General features: G+C 42.9%; 1 protein-coding gene across 1 annotated transcript in view; it reads left to right on the forward strand.

Moving 5' to 3' along the window:
* The window catches only part of as3mt (arsenite methyltransferase), a 27,620-nt gene extending 8,211 nt beyond the window's left edge, over positions 1-19,409 (forward strand). The window contains exons 5-11 of the mRNA XM_034187572.1: positions 111-247; positions 328-397; positions 10,057-10,138; positions 11,796-11,927; positions 14,395-14,534; positions 14,618-14,740; positions 18,901-19,409. Coding sequence (XP_034043463.1) covers positions 111-247; positions 328-397; positions 10,057-10,138; positions 11,796-11,927; positions 14,395-14,534; positions 14,618-14,740; positions 18,901-18,990 — 774 coding nt within the window. The 3' untranslated portion in view covers positions 18,991-19,409. The remainder of the gene's footprint in view (positions 1-110; positions 248-327; positions 398-10,056; positions 10,139-11,795; positions 11,928-14,394; positions 14,535-14,617; positions 14,741-18,900) is intronic.
* The last annotated feature ends 893 nt before the right edge of the window (positions 19,410-20,302 follow it).

Below are 20,302 nucleotides of genomic sequence, written 5' to 3' on the forward strand. Positions count from 1 at the left end.
CAGATGTGCTGTGACGATCATCAGTAACCAGGGGAAAAACGTAAATAAACCTGCTGAAAATTGAACATGTCGCCATCAGAGAGACGTTCTCTGTGTGTGCTGTCTTTCAGCTGGCGGTGGCCAGGGCGTACATGGACTACCATATGCAAGAGTTTGGCTACAAGAAGCCCAACGTGAGTTTTGTCCAGGGCTACATCGAAGCCTTACGAGAGGCGGGACTCATTGAGAACGCGTTTGACATTATCATGTAAGATATTGGTGTTTACTGTGTAGGTGTGTCCTCTTTTTATTTGTGCTCGTTAATTTAAATGTTTTATTTCCTCACAGCTCCAACTGTGTGGTGAATCTCTCTCCAGACAAGAAGCGAGTTCTGACCGAAGCTTTCAGCATTCTCAAGGTACTTTTCACTTCACCTCCACTTCTGGAAGAAACTTATGACAAAAGTTCCATTCATTTTATTTATATTGCACTGAATCACAACATAAGTCACCCTGAGGCGTTTCGCACGGTTACGGTCTAACCTCACCAACCCCCTGAGCAAGAACGTAGACGACAGTCATGAAGCAAAACTCCCTTTGATGTTAGTGAGGAAGAAACCTCAAGCAGACCAGACTCAGAGGAGCGACCCACTGCTTAGACCACACAAATGGTAACAGATCAAATAAACAAAGTCCAGCGAAGAATCGTCAAACGTGCAAAAAAGTACAAAACACAAGTCTAGTTATAGGTCATTTTAATTGTCACTGGTGAGTACTCAGCTGTGTCCTCAGCCAGGGGTCCAGCAGGTGGCACTAAACCCGAGACATCCGCCGCGGTAGCAGCACCTCAAACAGAAAGAGAGCAGAATCAATCAGCTGGAACTAACAGTACCAAACAGTACTAGTTCACAGCAATAAACGAACACAGAAGCACAGAGGTTACTAAAGGTGTCGCCAACTAGTCCTGTGCTTCACCAACAGACCCAGAATGTAGATATAATGAGGCTGAGACCTGCTCCATTGTTAAGGACAATTAATAAGAGGGAAAAAGTGGTTTGATACAACACATGAATGTTAAACACACAAAAGAGAAAACCAATGAGTCCTTAATCTGGACTTGAATATCTCCAGAGAATCTGACTGTTTTATCTCAGCAGTCAGATCAGGCAGACCTGCTGACTGCTGGCCTTTTATTGTGGCCAGCCTAAGGCACACCTGCGCAGTAATCATGCTGTCTAATCAGCATCTTGATATGTCACACTTGTGAGGTGGAATGGATTATCTTGGCAAAGGAGAAGTGCTCACAAACACTGATTCAGATGGATTTGTGAACCATGTTCGAGAGAAATAAGTCTTTTGTGTATATAGAAAATGTTTTAGGTCTTTGAGTTCAGCTCATACAAAATGGGAGCAAAAAACAAAAGTGTTGCATTTATGTTTTTGTTCAGTGTAATAATCCTGCAACCTGAGAACGCAGAACTCAGGCTGGTACGTCATGTTTAATTAGATTGGCCAAGTAGGGAGGTGCTACAGTATTCTGTAATTGTCAGAATTTCAGAATAAAAAACTGCAGGACATTGTTGAGGCCAAGGATTTTCAGGCTTGTCTGTGGAAGAAGAAAGAGTCAGGACATTGACTGTTTGTCAGATAACAGGCTTTATTACAAAGCTTTGGACGCTATGTCAACCAGAGTGTGCTCTGATTGGAACAGTGTAAAGTGTGGCTTTCTGAGCACAGCTTTTATCCACAACAGGGCAGGAAGAAATTATGCATACAGTGTTAAAACAATACATTTGTTCACACATAAACACAGAGTTAGAGGAAAAGGAAGTAGTGGTTGTTCTCCTATCTATGACAGGGCTGTAATGATGAAAAAGATGATCAAAGGGTCCTTTTCATTTACAAGTCCTTGGGGGTCTTGGAGCCACGTCCCACTGTGAGACTGTCTACAGTGCTTCTTCTTGCATTGTGATTGATCAGGGTTTTAGCAGAGTAACATGGAGCCATTTGGCTGAGGAGGCAGCCTAAGGAATGGTTTTTATCAAATGAGTCACAAAAGGCTGTTGAACAGTAATTTTCACACCAAGCGAGTCTTTAGCATTTAAGTAACAGAAGGGTTACAGTCGGTCAAACAAACAGAACTTTAAACATTTAATAGAAGAAGGAACATTTACTTTAATAGAAAAGCAATATTTATCATTTTAGTTTCCACAGTCCCCCTTTTGATCATACTTGATCAATTAATTCATAATAAAATAGCAAATTAACTCTTTACATACTGAGTCTATAAATGGACGATTGGTTATAATTTTTTATTATAGCAATAAAATTAAGAAATAATGTTCTATGTTTGTATGCTTTGGTACCCTTTTCCAAGAGTACCTGAATTTCAATTATATTACACCTGATTAACTATTTATACACATTATTTGTAAGTTTTAGCATTTAAAATGAGAAAAAACACAAAAACGAACATGATTTTTTTTCAGTTTTTTAGTGAAAAATGATTATGTAAAGGAAGTTTGGATTTCATATTTTTAACAGGAAGCTGTAAGTGTTTACAATCAAAATAATTTTGTGTGTCTAGAACTCAGAAATAGTGCAGAAACAGTGCAAAAGTAAACATTTTACAAGGCGAAAATATGCAAAAAGTAACCAATTTTAAAGTGCAGAACCAAACAATATGAATAACAACAAAGTGCAAAACTATATATAAATATATCAATTATTATCTGTATTATTAAAATGTGCAATAAATCACTCATTTGATCACTCATTTTGTGCAAAATTATACAGTATGAATAAAACAAAGTGTCAAACTATATACAAATATATAACCAAGAATCAAAATTAGATCTAAACTCCATCAGTCAGTGTGGTAGTGTTTGTAACAGTTTCTGTCTGGCTGAAGACAGAGGCCAATTTTACAAAGTTTGCACATCCAGCAGGTTGACCTCTTGCAAACCTTGCAAGAACGCCGCCCCTTTGTGGATCACTGGCAAGTTGGGTTTCCACTGCTTGTTGGCACTGGGCAGTGGCTTGTGGCTGATGGACACACACCATCACACACACACCTTCACAAATGACACTAACATCCTGCCTTTTCCTCAAAAATTACTACCTTTATGTTTGCTGTCTGTCTCTGTACTTTTCTGTCACTTTTGTGCTCTTTTTCATACTTTTCCCTTGTTTCAAAAGTCACCGAACGCACTTTACCGTAATATATGCAACATATAGCATACTGTTGGAAAGCACAGGTTCTTGGCTTGCTGTCAGTGTTGAAATTTTTCAGATTGAGGGCTTACATGAGAACTTACAGTAATGAGAATCAGCGGCGCACTAGTGTGAAACGTCCATGATTTTCCTCTGTGTTATGACGTCACAGGCTTACGTTTACCATAATACACCATATATCATTGGAAAGCCCTTGGTGTTAGCTTAACAATGCACTTTGAATCATTCAGATTGGACAAACTATGGCGGAGTTACGGTAAAAAGATTCGCATATGGAAAATATGGCATAGATAAAGGGTTAAGTATTATACAACCCCTGGCAAAAATTATGGAATCACCGGCCTCGGAGGATGTTCATTCAGTTGTTTAATTTTGTAGAAAAAAAGCAGATCACAGACATGACACAAAACTAAAGTCATTTCAAATGGCAACTTTCTGGCTTTAAGAAACACTATAAGAAATCAGGAAAAAAAATTGTGGCAGTCAGTAACGGTTACTTTTTTTAGACCAAGCAGAGGGGAAAAAAATATGGAATCACTCAATTCTGAGGAAAAAATGATGGAATCATGAAAAACAAAAGAACGCTCCAACACATCACTAGTATTTTGTTGCACCACCTCTGGCTTTTATAACAGCTTGCAGTCTCTGAGGCATGGACTTGAGTGACAAACAGTACTCTTCATCAATCTGGCTCCAACTTTCTCTGATTGCTGTTGCCAGATCAGCTTTGCAGGTTGGAGCCTTGTCATGGACCATTTTCTTCAACTTCCACCAAAGATTTTCAATTGGATTAAGATCTGGACTATTTGCAGGCCATGACATTGACCCTATGTGTCTTTTTGCAAGGAATGTTTTCACAGTTTTTGCTCTATGGCAAGATGCATTATCATCTTGAAAAATGATTTCATCATCCGCAAACATCCTTTCAATTGTTGGGATAAGAAAAGTGTCCAAAATATCAACGTAAACTTGTGCATTTATTGATGATGTAATGACAGCCATCTCCCCAGTGCCTTTACCTGACATGCAGCCCCATATCATCAATGACTGGAAATTTACATGTTCTCTTCAGGCAGTCATCTTTATAAATCTCATTGGAACAGCACCAAACAAAAGTTCCAGCATCATCACCTTGCCCAGTGCAGATTCGAGATTCATCACTGAATATGACTTTCATCCAGTCATCCACAGTCCACGATTGCTTTTCCTTAGCCCATTGTAACCTTGTTTTTTTTCTGTTTAGGTGTTAATGATGGCTTTCGTTTAGCTTTTCTGTATGTAAATCCCATTTCCTTTAGGCGGGTTCTTACAGTTCGGTCACAGACGTTGACTCCAGTTTCCTTCCATTCGTTCCTCATTTGTTTTGTTGTGCATTTTCGATTTTTGAGACATATTGCTTTAAGTTTTCTGTCTTGACGCTTTGATGTCTTCCTTGGTCTACCAGTATGTTTGCCTTTAACAACCTTCCCATGTTGTTTGTATTTGGTCCAGAGTTTAGACACAGTTGACTGTGAACAACCAACATCTTTTGCAACATTGCGTGATGATTTATCCTCTTTTAAGAGTTTGATAATCCTCTTCTTTGTTTCAATTGACATCTCTCGTGTTGGAGCCATGATTCATGTCAGTCCACTTGGTGCAACAGCTCTCCAAGGTGTGATCACTCCTTTTTAGATGCAGACTAACGAGCAGATCTGATTTGATGCAGGTGTTAGTTTTGGGGATGAAAATTTACAGAGTGATTCCATAATTTATTCCTCAGAATTGAGTGAGTCCATATTTTTTTCCCTCTGCTTGGTCTAAAAAAGTAACCTTTACTGACTGCCACAATTATTTTTCCTGATTTCTTATAGTGTTTCTTAAAGCCAGAAAGTTGCCATTTGAAATGACTTTAGCTTTGTGTCATGTCTGTGATCTGCTTTTTTTCTACAAAATTAAACAACTGAATGAACATCCTCCAAGGCCGGTGATTCCATAATTATTGCCAGGGGTTGTATACAAATTAGAACATAACATGGCATCTGCTTTGTCACACTTTTGCAAGTTTAAGACAACATGTCATAGAGTTACATTCTTCAGAAGGTTGCTGTTTTTTTTTGTTGTTTTTTTTCATTTTGATTCTTAGAACATTGGCATTTAGAAAACAGCGTTCGTAAACATTTTCATCAAGGCAAACATGATATTTACATCTATATGTCATTCTCCCCAGTTTCTGTCTCTGAATCATCCATATAATGAGGAAGTAGAAACATGTCTGAGGCCGATTCTCCTTCATTCAGTGCAGTCATACTTGTGGATTTAGACAACAGCATGTATGCAGGAGGTTTAGGTTCACCTATTGCTTTGTCAGTGCATCGTAAGATTAAAGTTCTAATGCAGGGAATACAGCAACAGCCACAAACTGCAAATAGGGTCAAAAATACTGCTAGGGACGTAAGAATTGTCATAATCAATTTGCTCCATCTGCCAAAGAAGTTAGCGAACAGTTGTGCTAATGGGTTGTTTGTGCCAGAATGTTTCTTCTGGTGGGTGGGTGGCGGTCGAGAGCGGGTGGCCCGGCGGCCCGGTGCATGCTCACAGCCCCTGGCTGTTGGGACGTGGAATGTCACCTCGCTGGGGGGAAGAAGCCTGAGCTTGTGCGGGAGGTTGAGAGATACCGACTAGAGATAGTCGGGCTCACCTCCACGCTCAGCTTGGGCTCTGGTACCCATCTCCTGGAGAGGGGCTGGACGCTTCATTTTTGTGGCATTGCCCACGGGGAGAGGCAGAGAGCTGGGGTCACATTGCTTATTGCTCCCCAGCTCAGTCGTCATGTGTTGGAGTTCACTTCAGTGAACGAGAGGGTCGCGTCCCTATGCCTTCGGGTCAGGGACAGGTCTCTCACCGTTGTCTCGGCCTACAGGCTGAGCGGCAGTGCAGAGTACCCGACCTTCTTGGAGTCCCTGGGAAGGGTACTAGATAGCGCTCCGATTGGGGAGCACGTGGGCGGCAACAGTGAGACCTGGAGGGGGCTGATTGGGAAGCACGGCCTCCCCGATCTGAACCCGAGTGGTGTTCAGTGGTTGGACTTCTGTGCTAGTCACAGTTTGTCCATCATGAACATCATGTTCAAGCACAAGGGTGTCCATAAGTGCACGTGGCACCAGGACACCCTGAGCCGGAGGTCGATGATCGACTTTGTAGACGTATCATCTGACCTTTGGCCACATGTCTCGGACACTCGAGTGAAGAGAGGGGCAGAGCTGTTGACCGATCACCACCTGGTGGTGAGTTGGATCCGCTGGGAGGGGAGGACGCCGGTCAGACCTGGCAGGCCCAAACATATTGTGAGGCTCTGCGGTGAAGGACTGGTGGAACCCTCTGTCAGTGAGGTCTTTGGACTCAGAGGCGGACTTATCCATTACCCAGGCCCACGTCACCGAGGTGGTTAGAAAGCTCCTCGGTGGCAAGGCTCCTGGGGTGGATGAAATCTGTCCTGACTACCTTAAGTCTCTGGATGTTGTGGGACTGTCTTAGCTGACACGCCTCTGCAACATCGCGTGGCGATCGGGGACAGTGCCTCTGGATTGGCAGACCGGGGTGGTGGTCCCTCTGTTTAAGAAGGGGGACCAGAGGGTGTGTTCCAACTATAGGGGGATCACACTCCTCAGCCTCCCCAGTAAGGTCTGTTCCAGAGTACTGGAGAGGAGAATTCGACCGATGGTCGAACCTCGGATTCAGGAGTAGCAGTGTGGTTTTTGTCCTGGTCGCGACACACTGGACCAGCTCTACACGCTCCATCGGGTGCTTGAGGGTTCATGGGAGTTCGCCCAACCAGTCCACATGTATTTGTGGATCTGGAGAAGGCGTTCGACGGTGTCCCTCGGGGCACCCTGTGGGGGGTGCTCCAGGAGTACGGGGTCCGGGGTCCTTTGCTAAGGGCTATCTGGTCCCTGTACGACTGCAGCAGGAGCTTGGTTCGCATTGCCGGTAGTAAGTCAAACCTGTTTCCAGTGCACGTTGGCCTCCGCCATGGCTGCTCTTTGTCACTGGTTCTGTTCATTATTTTTATGGACAGAATTTCTAGGTGCAGCCAGGGTGTAGAAGGGGTCTGGTTTGGGAACCACTGAATCTCGTCTCTGCTGTTTGCGGACAATGTGGTTCTGTTGGCTTCATCAAATCAGGACCTTCAGCGTGCACTGGGGCGGTTTGCAGCCGAGTGTGAAGCGTCCGGGATGAAAATCAGCACTTCCAAATCCGAGGCCATGGTTCTCGAGCGGAAAAAGGTGCTTTGCCCTCTTCAGGTCGGTGGAGTGTCCTTTCCTCAAGTGGAGGAGTTTAAGTATCTCCGGGTCTTGTTCACGAGTGAGGGACGGATGGAGCGTGAGATCGATAGACGGATCGGTGCAGCATCTGCAGTGATGCAGTCGCTGTATCGGACCGTTGTGGTGAAGAGAGAGCTGAGTAGGGGTGCAAAGCTCTCGAGTTACCGATCCATCTATGTTCCAATCCTCACCTATGGTCATGAGATTTGGCTCATGACCGAAAGAACGAGATCGCGAGTACAAGCGGCCGAGATGAGTTTCCTCCGCAGGGTGGCTGGGCGCTCCCTTAGAGATAGGGTGAGGAGCTCGGTCACTCGGGAGGAGCTCGGAGTTGAGCCGCTGCTGCTCCACGTCGAAAGGAGTCAGTTGAGGTGGCTCGGGCATCTTTTCCGGATGCCCCTTGGACGCCTCGCTGGAGAGGTGTTAAGGGCACGTCTCATTGGGAGAAGGTCCCGGGGAAGACCCAGGACACGCTGGAGGGACTACATCTCTCGGCTGGCTTGGGAACACCTTGGAGTTCCCCCGGAGGAGCTGGGGGAGGTGTGTGTGGAATGTATACCGGGGAATTCCTCAACGGATCTATGGAGCGATTACTACGATAATAAGAGACAGAAGTTGCTAAATCCACTGTTGGTTCGTCTGATATTTCTATAATCGCTGCTGGGGTTATTAAAGAAATCATATGCCCACATTTCCAAGTACAAAGTGCCGTTGGGAGGTCTTTTTTGCATTACCCGAAATTTGTTTTGTGGTAATTGCATGTCAGTTATATTGCTTGTGGTTAAGTCAACTGTGATCAAAACGTACGAGCCTCCCTTTCCTCTTGGCTGTATAACTCCTCTAGACACAGAGACAAATGGACGGAAATGTTGTCCTATGGGGGCGCGAGGGTTTGCTATCCAATCAGATCCTGAATAGGAGAAAGTACAATCCCAGTTTCCAAATTGCATAGGAGTCATGTAGAAATTTGCCTGGCGATGATAGTGGCAGTCAAAGTACTGACAAATAACTACCTGAAAAGTCACCTTACTATTGCCTGGGACGGTGAGACATAATGGTTGCCATGGATACCCACGCCAATCACAATGTTTGTGTGGGACAACAAAACCTACATTTTGCTAAGTGTCGCCAAAATTGCTGATGCTCTGATTCATTCAATTTTGTTAATTGTTGAGCATTCTTTAGTTGTATTGTTTGTGTTATTGGAGTGTACCACTATAACATTAGGATGATTCCAAAGAACAGAAAACCGGAAAGGAGACATACGACCTTTGTGTTGGGAGGATGTTGATGGCCATGAGCCATGATGGATAAGATCATGTTGTTTAGAAGTCTCTTTAGGCGGTTGAGGAATTGGGAGTGGGGGCTAATTCTTTCAGTACTTTCTTGAAGTGGGTTGCGTGGATCCACGTTGACCTTTCTGCAACCTTGATGGCAGTGTGCGTCGTCAGTTGCACTTGGAAGGGGCCTATCCAGCGACGATCGTTCCAATGCTTCTTCCTCAGGTTCTTCACGATCACGAAGTCACCGGGTCGGATATCGTGGAGTGGTTGTTCGGCTGATAATGGAAGGGCTTCCTTCACACGAGACCTGCACACAGAAAGAGCTTGTGAAAGCTTAATGCAATAAGACACAAGGTTATGATCAGCAAGCACTGCATCTTCCCCTGTCAACACCTTAGGATGGAGTCCTGTGTGAGGTGGTCTTCCAAACAGTATTTCAAAGGGTGACAGGTTATTACATTGTCGTGTGCAAAATCTTATCTGCATCAAGACCAAGGGTAAGGATTTAACCCAATTTAGGCCAGTTTCAGCTGTGCATTTTGTCCATTTATTTTTCAATGTGCCATTTTCTCTTTCCACTGCTCCTCCAGATTGAGGATGATAGCTGCAATGATACCTTAAGCCCTATGTCCAAAATGGCACGGAGTTCTTTGATCACCTCATTCACAAAGTGTGTACCAGTGTGACAGTTTTTCTGGTACCCCCCATCTAGGAACAATGTCTGTCAGTAAAGCCTTTGCCACAGCTTTTGCAGAAGCATATTTTGTTGGAAAAGCTTCGACCCATTTGGAAAACATATCCACAATCACAAGACAATATTTCTTCCCCTCTGCTGGGGTTAATTCAATGAAATCCATCATGAGATGTTTCCACAACATCCAGTTTTTCACACACACCAGACCGTCCTCTAAAATCCTGTTTTGTGGGATGTTATTTGCATTAATTAGCATGTAAAGATGAGCGTCATCAGCTAATTCCACACTGTCAGAATATCTGTCCAAGAGGTGCTGCAGTAAGAGAGAATAGCAGAGGGCCTAATACAGAACCCTGCGGTACCCCATATTTTGTTGTACAGGATGCACTAAGATCAGTTTGATAAATATGTCAACCCGACCAGGAATACAAAAGTAATTTTCAAGCCTGTCCACAGTGATCAACTGTATCAAACGCTGCACGAAGATGGAGCAGCAGCAGCGCTGTGTTCGCATCCGAGTCCATTGTCAGCAAAAGGAAAAAGGTTTATTCTTCTCTCTGCAGGAAGGTGGTGAGTTGTACTTCAGTGACATCTACAGCAGCGGGAGACTCCCGGAGGAAATTAAAAGTCATAAAATCCTGTGGGGTGCGTCACAGTAATATCCTGCTGCAATATAAAGTTCATATATATATATATATATATATATATATATATATATATATATATATATATATGAACACCCTGTGGTGTTGCAAGTTTTCCCACTTTGAAATCATGGAGGGGTCTGAAATTTTCATCTTAGGTGCATGTCCACTGTGTGAGAGACATAATCAAAAAAAAAATCCAGAAATCACAATGTATTATTTTTAAACATTTATTTGTTTGTTACTGCTGCAAATAAGTATTTGAACACCTGTGAAAATCATTGTTAATATTTGGTACAGTAGCCTTTGTTTGCAATTACAGAGGTCAAACATTTCCTGTAGTTTTTCACCAGGTTTTCACACACCGCAGCAGGGATTTTGGTCCACTCCTCCATACAGATCTTCTCCAGATCTTTCAGGTTTGGAGTTTCAGCTCCCTCCAAAGATTTTCTATTGAGTTCAGGTCTGGAGACTGGCCAGGCCACTCCAGGACCTTGAAATGCTTCTTACGGAGCCCCTCCTTAGTTGCCCTGGCTGTGTGTTTGGGGTCATTGTCATGCTGAAGACCCAGCCATGACCCATCTTCAATGCTCTTACTGAGGGAAGGAGGTTATTTGCCAAAATCTCGCAATACATGACCCCATCCATCCTCCCTTCAATACGGTGCAGTCGTCCTGTCCCCTTTGCAGAAGAGCACCCCCAGAGTATGATGTTTCCACCCCCATGCTTCACGGTTGGGATGGTTTTCTTGGGGTTGTTCTCATCCTCTAAACATGGTAAGTGGAGTTGATTCCAAAAAGCTCTATTCTGGTCTCATCTGACCACATGACCTTCTCCCATGCCTCCTCTGGATCATCCAGATGGTCACTGGTGAACTTCAAACGGGCCTGGACATGTGCTGGCTTGAGCAGGGGGACCTTGCTGCCCTGCAGGATTTTAAACCATGACAGCATCATGTGTTACTAATGTAATCTTTGTGACTGTGGTCCCAGCTCTCTTCAGGTCATTGACCATGTCCTCCTGTGTAGTTCTGAGCTTTCTCAGAATCATCCTTACCCCACAAAGTGAGATCTTGCATGGAATCCCAGACTGAGGGAGATTGACAGTCATCTTGTGTTTCTTCCACTTTCTAATAAATAATCATAACAGTTGTTGTCTTCTACCAAGCTGCTTGCCTGTTGTCCTGTAGTCCATCCCAGCCTTGTGCAGGTCTACAGTTTTGTCCCTGGTGTCCTTAGATGGCTCTTTGGTCTTGGCTATGGTGGACAGGTTGGAGTGTGATTGATTGAGTGTGTGAACAGGTGTCTTTTATACAAGTAACAAGTTCAAATAGGTGCAATTAATACAGGTAAAGAGTGCAGAATAAGAGGGCTTCTTAAAGAAACATTAACAGGTCTGTGAGAGACAGAATTCTTGCTGCTTGGTAGGGGGTCAAATACTTATTTGCAGCAGTAACATACAAATAAATTATTAAAAAATCATACATTGTGATTTCTTTTTTTTTTTATTTAGATTATGTCTCTCACAGTGGACATGCACCTAAGATGAAAATTTCAGACCCCTCTATGATTTCTAAGTGGGAGAACTTGCAAAACCGCAGGGTGTTCAAATACTTATTTTCTTCACTGTATGTAACAGAATGTGATTGATCTTGACAGGTGAGTGTCTCGGTGGTGCCCTCTGGTGGAAGGATCTGCTGCAGCTGGCTGAAGATGTGGGCTTCAGCCCCCCACGTTTGGTGACAGCCAGCATCATCACCGTGGACAACAAAGAGCTGCAGGACGTTCTGGGTTTGAAGCTTGTGTTGTTTATGTGTTTCTCCGTTTTTGTCTCTGTACTCTGAACACGCGGCTCACAAAACTTTATTGTGTCCTAAACAATATTTAAACCTCACTGCAGTCGCTTTTTTTCAAGATGTGTGTCTGTGTGTGTGTGTGTGTGTGCAGTCTAATTTTATTTTGAAAAGACCTGTAGTTCCATCTTATTCCACTAGATGGTGGTGGAAGATTTAGCAGAAAGCACAGTGACAGATCACGCTGTTGTTAACAGGAAGAAGTCACAGTCGCGGTGATGATCTTAAAGTCTTGATCTTTGTTTTAAAACTTTACTGACTAAAGTGACCAAATACAAAAAGTGCTGTGAGTTGTCCCGACCAGAACGTCCTCACAGCCGTTAATGCTCAGAAGTTGGAATGATGCTTGTCCTGTGGGTCGGTCTTCATAGAATCTGGTGCTGTGAGGGCGGAGTCACACATTAGCCGCCTGGCTGCTGTGGCTTTGGTGTGACTTGGACCTTTGGCGGCCTGTAAGAGGTGTGTGTATTCTTATACTATCATCAGTCATACCAACCGCGAGACAAGTCATCAAAATCTTTCACCCCAAAAATATTTCCAATTTTAAATAAGTGAAATGTTTTGACTTTCTTTTTTTTCTGTCATTACTTTGGAGTACTGACGTGTCCAAACCGCACGCGATGATGTGACCGGACAAAACGTTGCATGATCTTCTCTGCATCTTGTAGTTTTATGTTGACAACGTGGATCAAATTAATCCACTTTAAACCAGCTGCCTGAATCCTTAATCCTGACCTTCAAATCAAACCATGTCAGATTAAATAATTTGCACTGTTGATTGGCAGCTGAGACAAAGTGTCGATCCTCGTTCACAACACCAGAGGTCAGCAGCGCCCTTCAGAAACTAGAGTGCCTTAAGTGAGAGAGTGGCATCAACTCAGAACACGGCGCCATTTTGGTTCCAACTGCACTGAACTACTGAATGAACCTTTAATGGTTTCAACATTTTTAAAAATCTTTTAACCACATGCAGCAACACATCCAGGTACAGGAGCTATCAAATTAAATATAAAAATAGTTAATCTGGCAAATTTACAATTCATGATGGTTAATTAATTTAAAGCCTAATTTATGCAGCTGCAGCTCTGTAACTCCGTGTCATACAATGACATGTGTGACAGTTTTAAAGTCCCCTGTCTGGATTTTGCCTTATTCTGGACTAATTTGATCCTCAACAAGCGTTTCTTTCTACAATCATCACCTCCAAATCAAAGGTAAACTGAACATTTTCCTCTTTTATCGACTTTGTGGACTTTTGTGATCCATTTATCAGCGTGTGCGCTATAAAAACTATTAAAATACGAAAGAGTAAAAGCAGAAAAATGTCAAATCACAGCCTTTTGTGTCTGATTTAACAGGTGCACGTCAGGCTGCCGGTCCGAGTCTGAACAGTGTGAAAAAAATAAACGGTTCGACTTTTAATCACAGAAATGACTCCGGTCCCACTTTCCTCAAACCAGCGAGTGTCAGAGCTGAACTTTAATCTGTACCTCTGTTACTGCGCACGTCCAGACTGCTCCGGGTTTTTAATGGAAATACATTGTGATCGGATGAGACATTTTATCTGATGTGAGCAAAAAATCCGCTCTACAAAATCCGTTATATGTTTATTACATGGAAAACAATACAAAAACTTTGGGACTTTTTTTGTCTGGTGACTGTGAATATCTGGTTTATACGATGACGGTTTAGGTGAGTTTTACTGTACATGGGACTGAACAATAAATTTACCTCTCAAAGCTTTGATGATGAAGTCACTTCCATCCCACACGACTGACTTTATTTTCCCAAATGTTTCTTCTGTTTGGATCTGAAGGGAATCTGTACATCTTGAAGCCCTTGTTGTGTCTATTTGTGCCTCCAAATGCACAACAACCCGGCATTTCCAGAGAATAAATAAATAAAATATCTGGATTTACATGCAAGCAAATAAACAGTGAACGTCCTTTTGGAACCTAAGATGGCACCATGAGTCACGTGACCTTTTTTTTTTTCCACTTGTCATGTCGCCACTTTCTCAGTTAAGGCACACTATCAGAAATGGGAGATAGATTTTTTTTTAAATAAGTACGTTTGTGTTGTGCCACCCTGGAAGGCCACCATATATTTGTGCCGGCGACGGTGCACTGAGGCTGCTGGACTGTGAGTTTTTGTGCACCTTGAGTGGGACTGACAACCTGTTTGGTCTGTGGACTATTTATCAGTAAATATTCACTGTTTGTACGTCGATATACTGAAAACATTCTAAAATATCTTCTCTCAGAGTTCAGCTTTATTGAGAAGATGATTATAGCTGCTGCAATTAATTCAACAGTCAACTGAAAAACCCGCCAGCTGTTGTGAAAGTAATTGACAGATGACATCATAGTGAAAGTTACTGATCTGTCTCTGTTCCTGTTTCACAGGTGACTTCAAGTTTGCGTCTGTGACGTATCGCATGTTCAAGATGCCAAAAGGTGGCGCCGAGTCCTGCCAGGTCGTGTACGAGGGGAACATGAGAGGGCTGGAGGACAGCTTCTACTTCGACTGTCAGTATTCCTTCAAGGTCTGTCGCTCCTGCAGCTCAAACTCTCTGCCGTGTCTGTTGTGGTGTCAGTGGATCACCGCAGACGTGGGTGTGTCCCACAGGCCGGTCAGGTGGTCCAGGTGGACGGGGACGTGGCCAACATCCTGAAGCATTCACGGTTTGCTGATGAGTTTACATTCCGGCCAGCAGGTGGTGCAACTGAGCCCTGTGCAGCCAAATTTAAGGTCAGTCTGTCTCAAAGGACTAATTTAGAAAATTCTGCATCCGTGTCAGGGATTCATGTCGACTTTTTCATGCGCAGTGCATCATCATTACATGTTGGAGAATTAGGGCCCTATTTTGACCGTCTGTAGCACATTTGTTTTGGGGCGTGTCTGTAACCCTTTTAAGAGTTAGAAGGAGCATGAGAAGAATGCAGAGTTGGGCACAAGGTGCAAAGAGGCCGCATTTATCCTCCTCCTCAGTCATGGATGTGTTTTGAGTGTTAACTCCCTTTTAAGGTGGACAAACAAAGTGCACAGCAGGACACAAGTGAAACAGCTCATGGCAAACGCACGGCTGGACAACCGGTCCATCCCGAGTCTGTAAAGTAAATGATCTGCTGCAACCGGGTGGAGACGCGAGCGTGTCTTTGGCCTGGTCCAGACCTGGGTGGTTCCTTGGCCTGGTCCAGACCTGGGTGGTTCCTTGGCCTGGTCCAGTTGTGGGCATGTCCTTGACTTTTCCGAAGGATCAGTTCTTTTGGAGCGACATAAAAAAACCTTCCTCTCCCAATATTTTCAGGTGATTATAAAAGTGGAGCTGATGGCTCCACATGCACGTATGTGCGAGCACTGAAACACACTCCACTTGCTCTCAGCCGCAGACTCACACACGGTTCAAACGTACATGCACACGTGCACAAGGTCAAGCAGCTGTGTCAGAGTCATAACCAGACGGAGGAGTTGTGCTGAGGGACCGTGAACAGGAAGGAATGTTCCGGTTTTATCACGTCTCATGTCTGTTGTCTGCAGAAAACCATCATGTGACTCATTCCAGCCACCAATAAGCATTAAATAACACTTTTACAGAGGGATTCCTGTTTTATTTTGGCGAGCACAGAATTAAACTTGTAGTTTATTTGGTGCAAATATCTGCCGTGTTTTTGTTTGGACTCTCAAAAACTGAAATAAAGTCTGAGATGTTTTTCTTTAATCCTCACTGTCTGATATATTTGTAGTATGAAGAGAGAGAGAGAAAAAAAGGTCCTTTTTCCTCTTCTTTTTGTTTGTGTGACGTTCTGATGAAATGATCACCAGAAACCTCGGCTTCAGGCCTTTGTGCCTCTATTCTGTGACTGGCTTCCTGTTTCTGTGAGAGCTGGTTTGAAGGTTTTGGACTGCATTTATATAGCGCTTTTCCATCTTTATCAGACTTGTTCAAAGCGCTTTACAGTAATGCTTCACATTCACACTCACACCGATGTCAGGTTGCTGCCATGCACTCCGGGAGCGACTTGGGGATTCAGGACCTTGCCTAAGGGTTTTTTTTTTGTTGTTTTTTTTTTGGCTGACATGTCAGCCTCGAAATGCTCCAGCACCTTCCCATCTTGCTTAATGTGTTTAACCTTACATGCCTGCCCGTGACTTGTGATCACAGGATGTGAGCCACGATAAAGCACATAGGGTTTAACAAGTTCAGCAAGACGGTGTTTGCAGGGTCAAGAAGAAATTGGCAGAGTTTTTTTCTACTGTGGAACAGTTTGATTGTTCCATCCATCCATTTTTTATACCCACTTACTCCATTTAATGGTCATAGGGGAGGAGCCTATCACGGCAGTCAAAGGGTGTGAGGTGGGGTACACCCTGGACAGGATGCCAGTCTGTGACAGGGCCACATTAGTTTCCTTCAGTCTTATTTATAATTTGTATTTGACATTTAATATAAACTTTCCATCTTGTTAAGCGCTTTGTTTTCTCAACATAAAGTGCTGTCTGAAATTATCAACTTTTACTTTACTGTCATCATTGTCGTTCTCGTCTTAATCATTATCATCATTATCATCTTTATTATTGTCGTCGTCATTATCATTGTCATCGTTATCATCGCCATTACTATTTTCGTTGTCATTGTTATCAACACCTTTATATTATATACCTATATATACCTATTGTTGTTGTTATTGGCATTATTATTATTATCATTGCTGTTATTATTATTATCATTATTATTATTATTTATATCATCAGTGCCTTTTGACTGAGACACTGAGCATCAAGAGAAAACGCACGTTTTAGGATCCACCATGCTCCTGATGTTCTGCTGCCTCAATGAGGCTCTTCCACAGAGCGACATTTCATCCCAAGAAGCAAATCAGGGTGCATTTTGAAGCATCACAGTAACTTCTTGATCCACTGTTTCAGTCTTGAACAAACTTGGTTGTACGCAGTACTTTGGGTCATCATTGCCCCCAGATTTGAAATTTCCAAATTAGAAGTATTCCACCTTGTGTGGCCTGATGCTATCTTAGACTATAAGCATGCATTACTGGCTTCAAAGTGGACCTATTACTCTGATTTGATCAACAAAAATAAGCATAACTCAAAAGTTCTTGTTGGACACGGTGGCAACACTTATTCATGGACAACCACCTGTAAGTAACTCTACTTTTACAGCACAAGATTTCCTGGATTACTTTGAGAAGAAAATAGAAAACATTAGGTTAAACATATCCCAGCATGCCTTAACCCAGCCACTACACCCTCTTGTGGCCTGGGCTCTGCGTTCTCAGGGTGCAGGACTACTTTGTGTCCCTAGGGTGAATAAGAAGTCTGTGGGTCACAGAGCTTTCTCTTATTGTGCCCCTGTTCTGTGGAATGATCTCCCTGCATCAATAAAACAGTCAGATTCTGTGGAGACTTTCAAGTCCAGACTTAAGACGCACTCATTTTCCCTTTCATATGACTAGCATACTGGCAGAGTATGTTACTGTGCTTCCTATCCTTTTAATATAATTATATTAGTAGTGGAACAGGTCTCAGTCTCAACTTTATCTAAATTCTGAGTCTGTTAGTGAGGCTTGGGGTTAGCTGCTGGCAATCATCTTAGTATTTTGTCTGTTTTCCTGTTGATTTACTGCTGATGAATTATACCTTAGGTGGAGTTTTTCCGGCCGACTGAGTCTGCTCTCTCTCTGTCTGTCTGTCTGTCTGTCTGTGTGTGTGTGTGTGTGTGTGTGTGTGTGTCTCTCTCTGTCTGTGTGTGTGTCTCTCTCTCTCTGTCTCTCTCTCTCTGTCTGTCTCTGTGTGTGTGTGTGTGTCTCTCTCTCTCTCTCTCTGTCTGTCTCTGTGTGTGTTTGTGTCTCTCTCTGTCTCTGTTTCTGTCTCTCTGTGTGTGTGGGTGTGTGTGTCTCTCTGTCTCTCTGTGTGTGTGTGTGTGTGTGTGTGTGTGTGTGTCTCTCTCTCTCTGTTTGTCTCTCTCTCTCTCTCTGTCTCTCTCTGTGTGTGTGTCTCTCTCTCTCTGTCTCTGTTTCTGTCTCTCTCTCTCTGTCTCTCTCTCTCGCTGCCTCTCTCTCTGTCTCTCCCTCTCTCTCTGTCTCTCCCTCTCTCTCTGTCTCTCCCTCTCTCTCTGTCTCTCTGTCTCTCCCTCTCTCTCTGTCTCTCTCTGTCTGTGTGTCTCTCTCTGTCTCTGTCTCTCTCTCCCTCTCTGTCTCTCTCTCCCTCTCTGTCTCTCTGTGTCTCTCTCTGTCTGTCTCTGTCTCTCTCTCTCTCTCTGTGTTTCTGTCTGTCTCTCTGTCTCTGTCTCTCTCTCTGTGTCTCTCTGTCTCTCTCTGTCTGTGTGTGTCTCTCTCTCTGTCTCTCTCTCTTTCTGTCCGAGGTCCAGATAATGTCGCGTAGGATTGCAGGACTGGCGGCTACAGACCGCCAGGTGCCGGGCTGACCTCAGGAGGCCCTGGCTGTGTTGGAAGCCACGCATGTTGTGGAATTGGACACACTAAGACTAAAGACCCAAAATGGACTGCTTTTTAATTTAATTAAGGACATTTTTTGTTCTTTTGTTTTTTTCTGTTTCCCATTTTTTCTGTTTGTTAAGAAATTCTTGTAAACTTTGTAAAAACCTAACTGTTACCATGGCCCATGCAGAGGGTCGCCCCTTTGAGTCTGGTCTGCTTGATGTTTCTTCCTGAAGTCCTCAGAGAGAGTTTTTTTCTTACTGCTGTCTCCTGTGTTCTTGCTCTGGGGGTTGGTAAGGTTAGACCTTACTGTGTGAAGCGCCTTGAGACAACTTTGTTGTGATTTGGCGCTATACGAGTATAAATGAAAATAAATTGAAAAAAAATAGTTGTGTGTGTGCGCGTGTGTGTGTCATCAGTCTCTGACTGTTTGTGCTTCTTTAAATCTTCCAGACAATCGTGGATCCGTTTGAGCTGAGTCAGCGTCCAGCGTCAGCCTCATGGGGGCGCTGCAACACACAGTCTGCTGCCTGCTGCAAGTGAGCCGACAGGAAAAGCCTGAAAGTGTTTGTGCAGAATCACTTTCCTCCACGTGAGCAACTGGAATTCTGCAGACAGACTTATGACGGCTTGAAATAAGAGTCCACCCTCAGCTGAATCTGTCAATATTTAGACAGAATCATGTTCGTTATTGATTGTTGTCGGCTGTTGATGCAGCCACAAAACTGACAAAGTAATATGATGATAATAAAGTGATAGCTTCATGTGATGAAGGTCCAAAACCTCATGTGCAGAAGTTTCTGTTAATTCTGAATAAAGCTGAACTGTTATGGAAACTAAACCAGAGAGAAGCTTTTAAACACTCACTCCTCACTTTGTGTTCATATCTGTTCTGGGTCCTGGTTCCCTCCACTAAAGAGCTCCTATTTTCTGCCATTTGTAATAAATGAGTTTCAGTTGAATTTTGTGAGCAGATGCCTCGTTAATGATGGTAAATTACAGTTCAGTCCAAAAGTATTTGGTCACTTGGTATTTCATGCATTTTAATTTGTTTATTCCATTTTAAATACAAAAAAAAAACCTACAAAAAATTAAAGTTAGATTATTGCCCTTAAACTCAAACTGAAAGCAAATCTAAAACTTGATATCAATTCATTAAAAATATAAAAGCCAAGATGATGGTTGCATCAGTAATGAGACACTTTGGTATAATACCTGTAAATAAAGTCCAAGTCATTGAATATGTCTTGGACTTTATTTATTTTTTATTTTATTTGCATCACTTATGAAGAAATACAAACAGTATGGCAATCTGTGGTAAATCTGTGGAGTAGACAGTTCTCAAAAACTGAGTGACTGTGCAAGGAGGAGAAGAGTGAGGAAAGCCACCAAGACAACCCAGAAGTTGTTATGGGCTTCTGTGGTTGTGATTGGAGAAATTGTGCACAGTGCAAGTTTTGCATTTTGTATCCCCAGTTATACAGCTTCGTGATGAAGTAGTATAGAGGAGGGTTTCCTTTCACCTAAACTTCAAATCTAGGCTTCATCTTAAATGGACCTTCTGAAAAATTGTAGTTGAACTTTTATGTTTTCTTTTAAGAAAAGGAATTTTTTTGTGGAATGTAATTTAAATATTTTTGGGTTTTAAAGGAACATAAAAATTAAATTTTTTTTGCAGAACATAATTTAAACCTTTTCTGGGTTTTCTGGAACATTAAAATGATTTTTTTTTGCAGACTGTAATTTAAATATTTTTGGGGTTTGTGGAACGTTGTTTTTTTTTTTCCAGAACGCAATTAAAATATTTTGGGGGTTTAGTGGGACTTTTTTTTTTTTTTTTGCAGAACGTAATTTT

This window comes from Thalassophryne amazonica, chromosome 15 (genome assembly GCF_902500255.1).
Source record: "Thalassophryne amazonica chromosome 15, fThaAma1.1, whole genome shotgun sequence".
Classification (NCBI taxonomy): Eukaryota; Metazoa; Chordata; class Actinopteri; order Batrachoidiformes; family Batrachoididae; genus Thalassophryne; species Thalassophryne amazonica.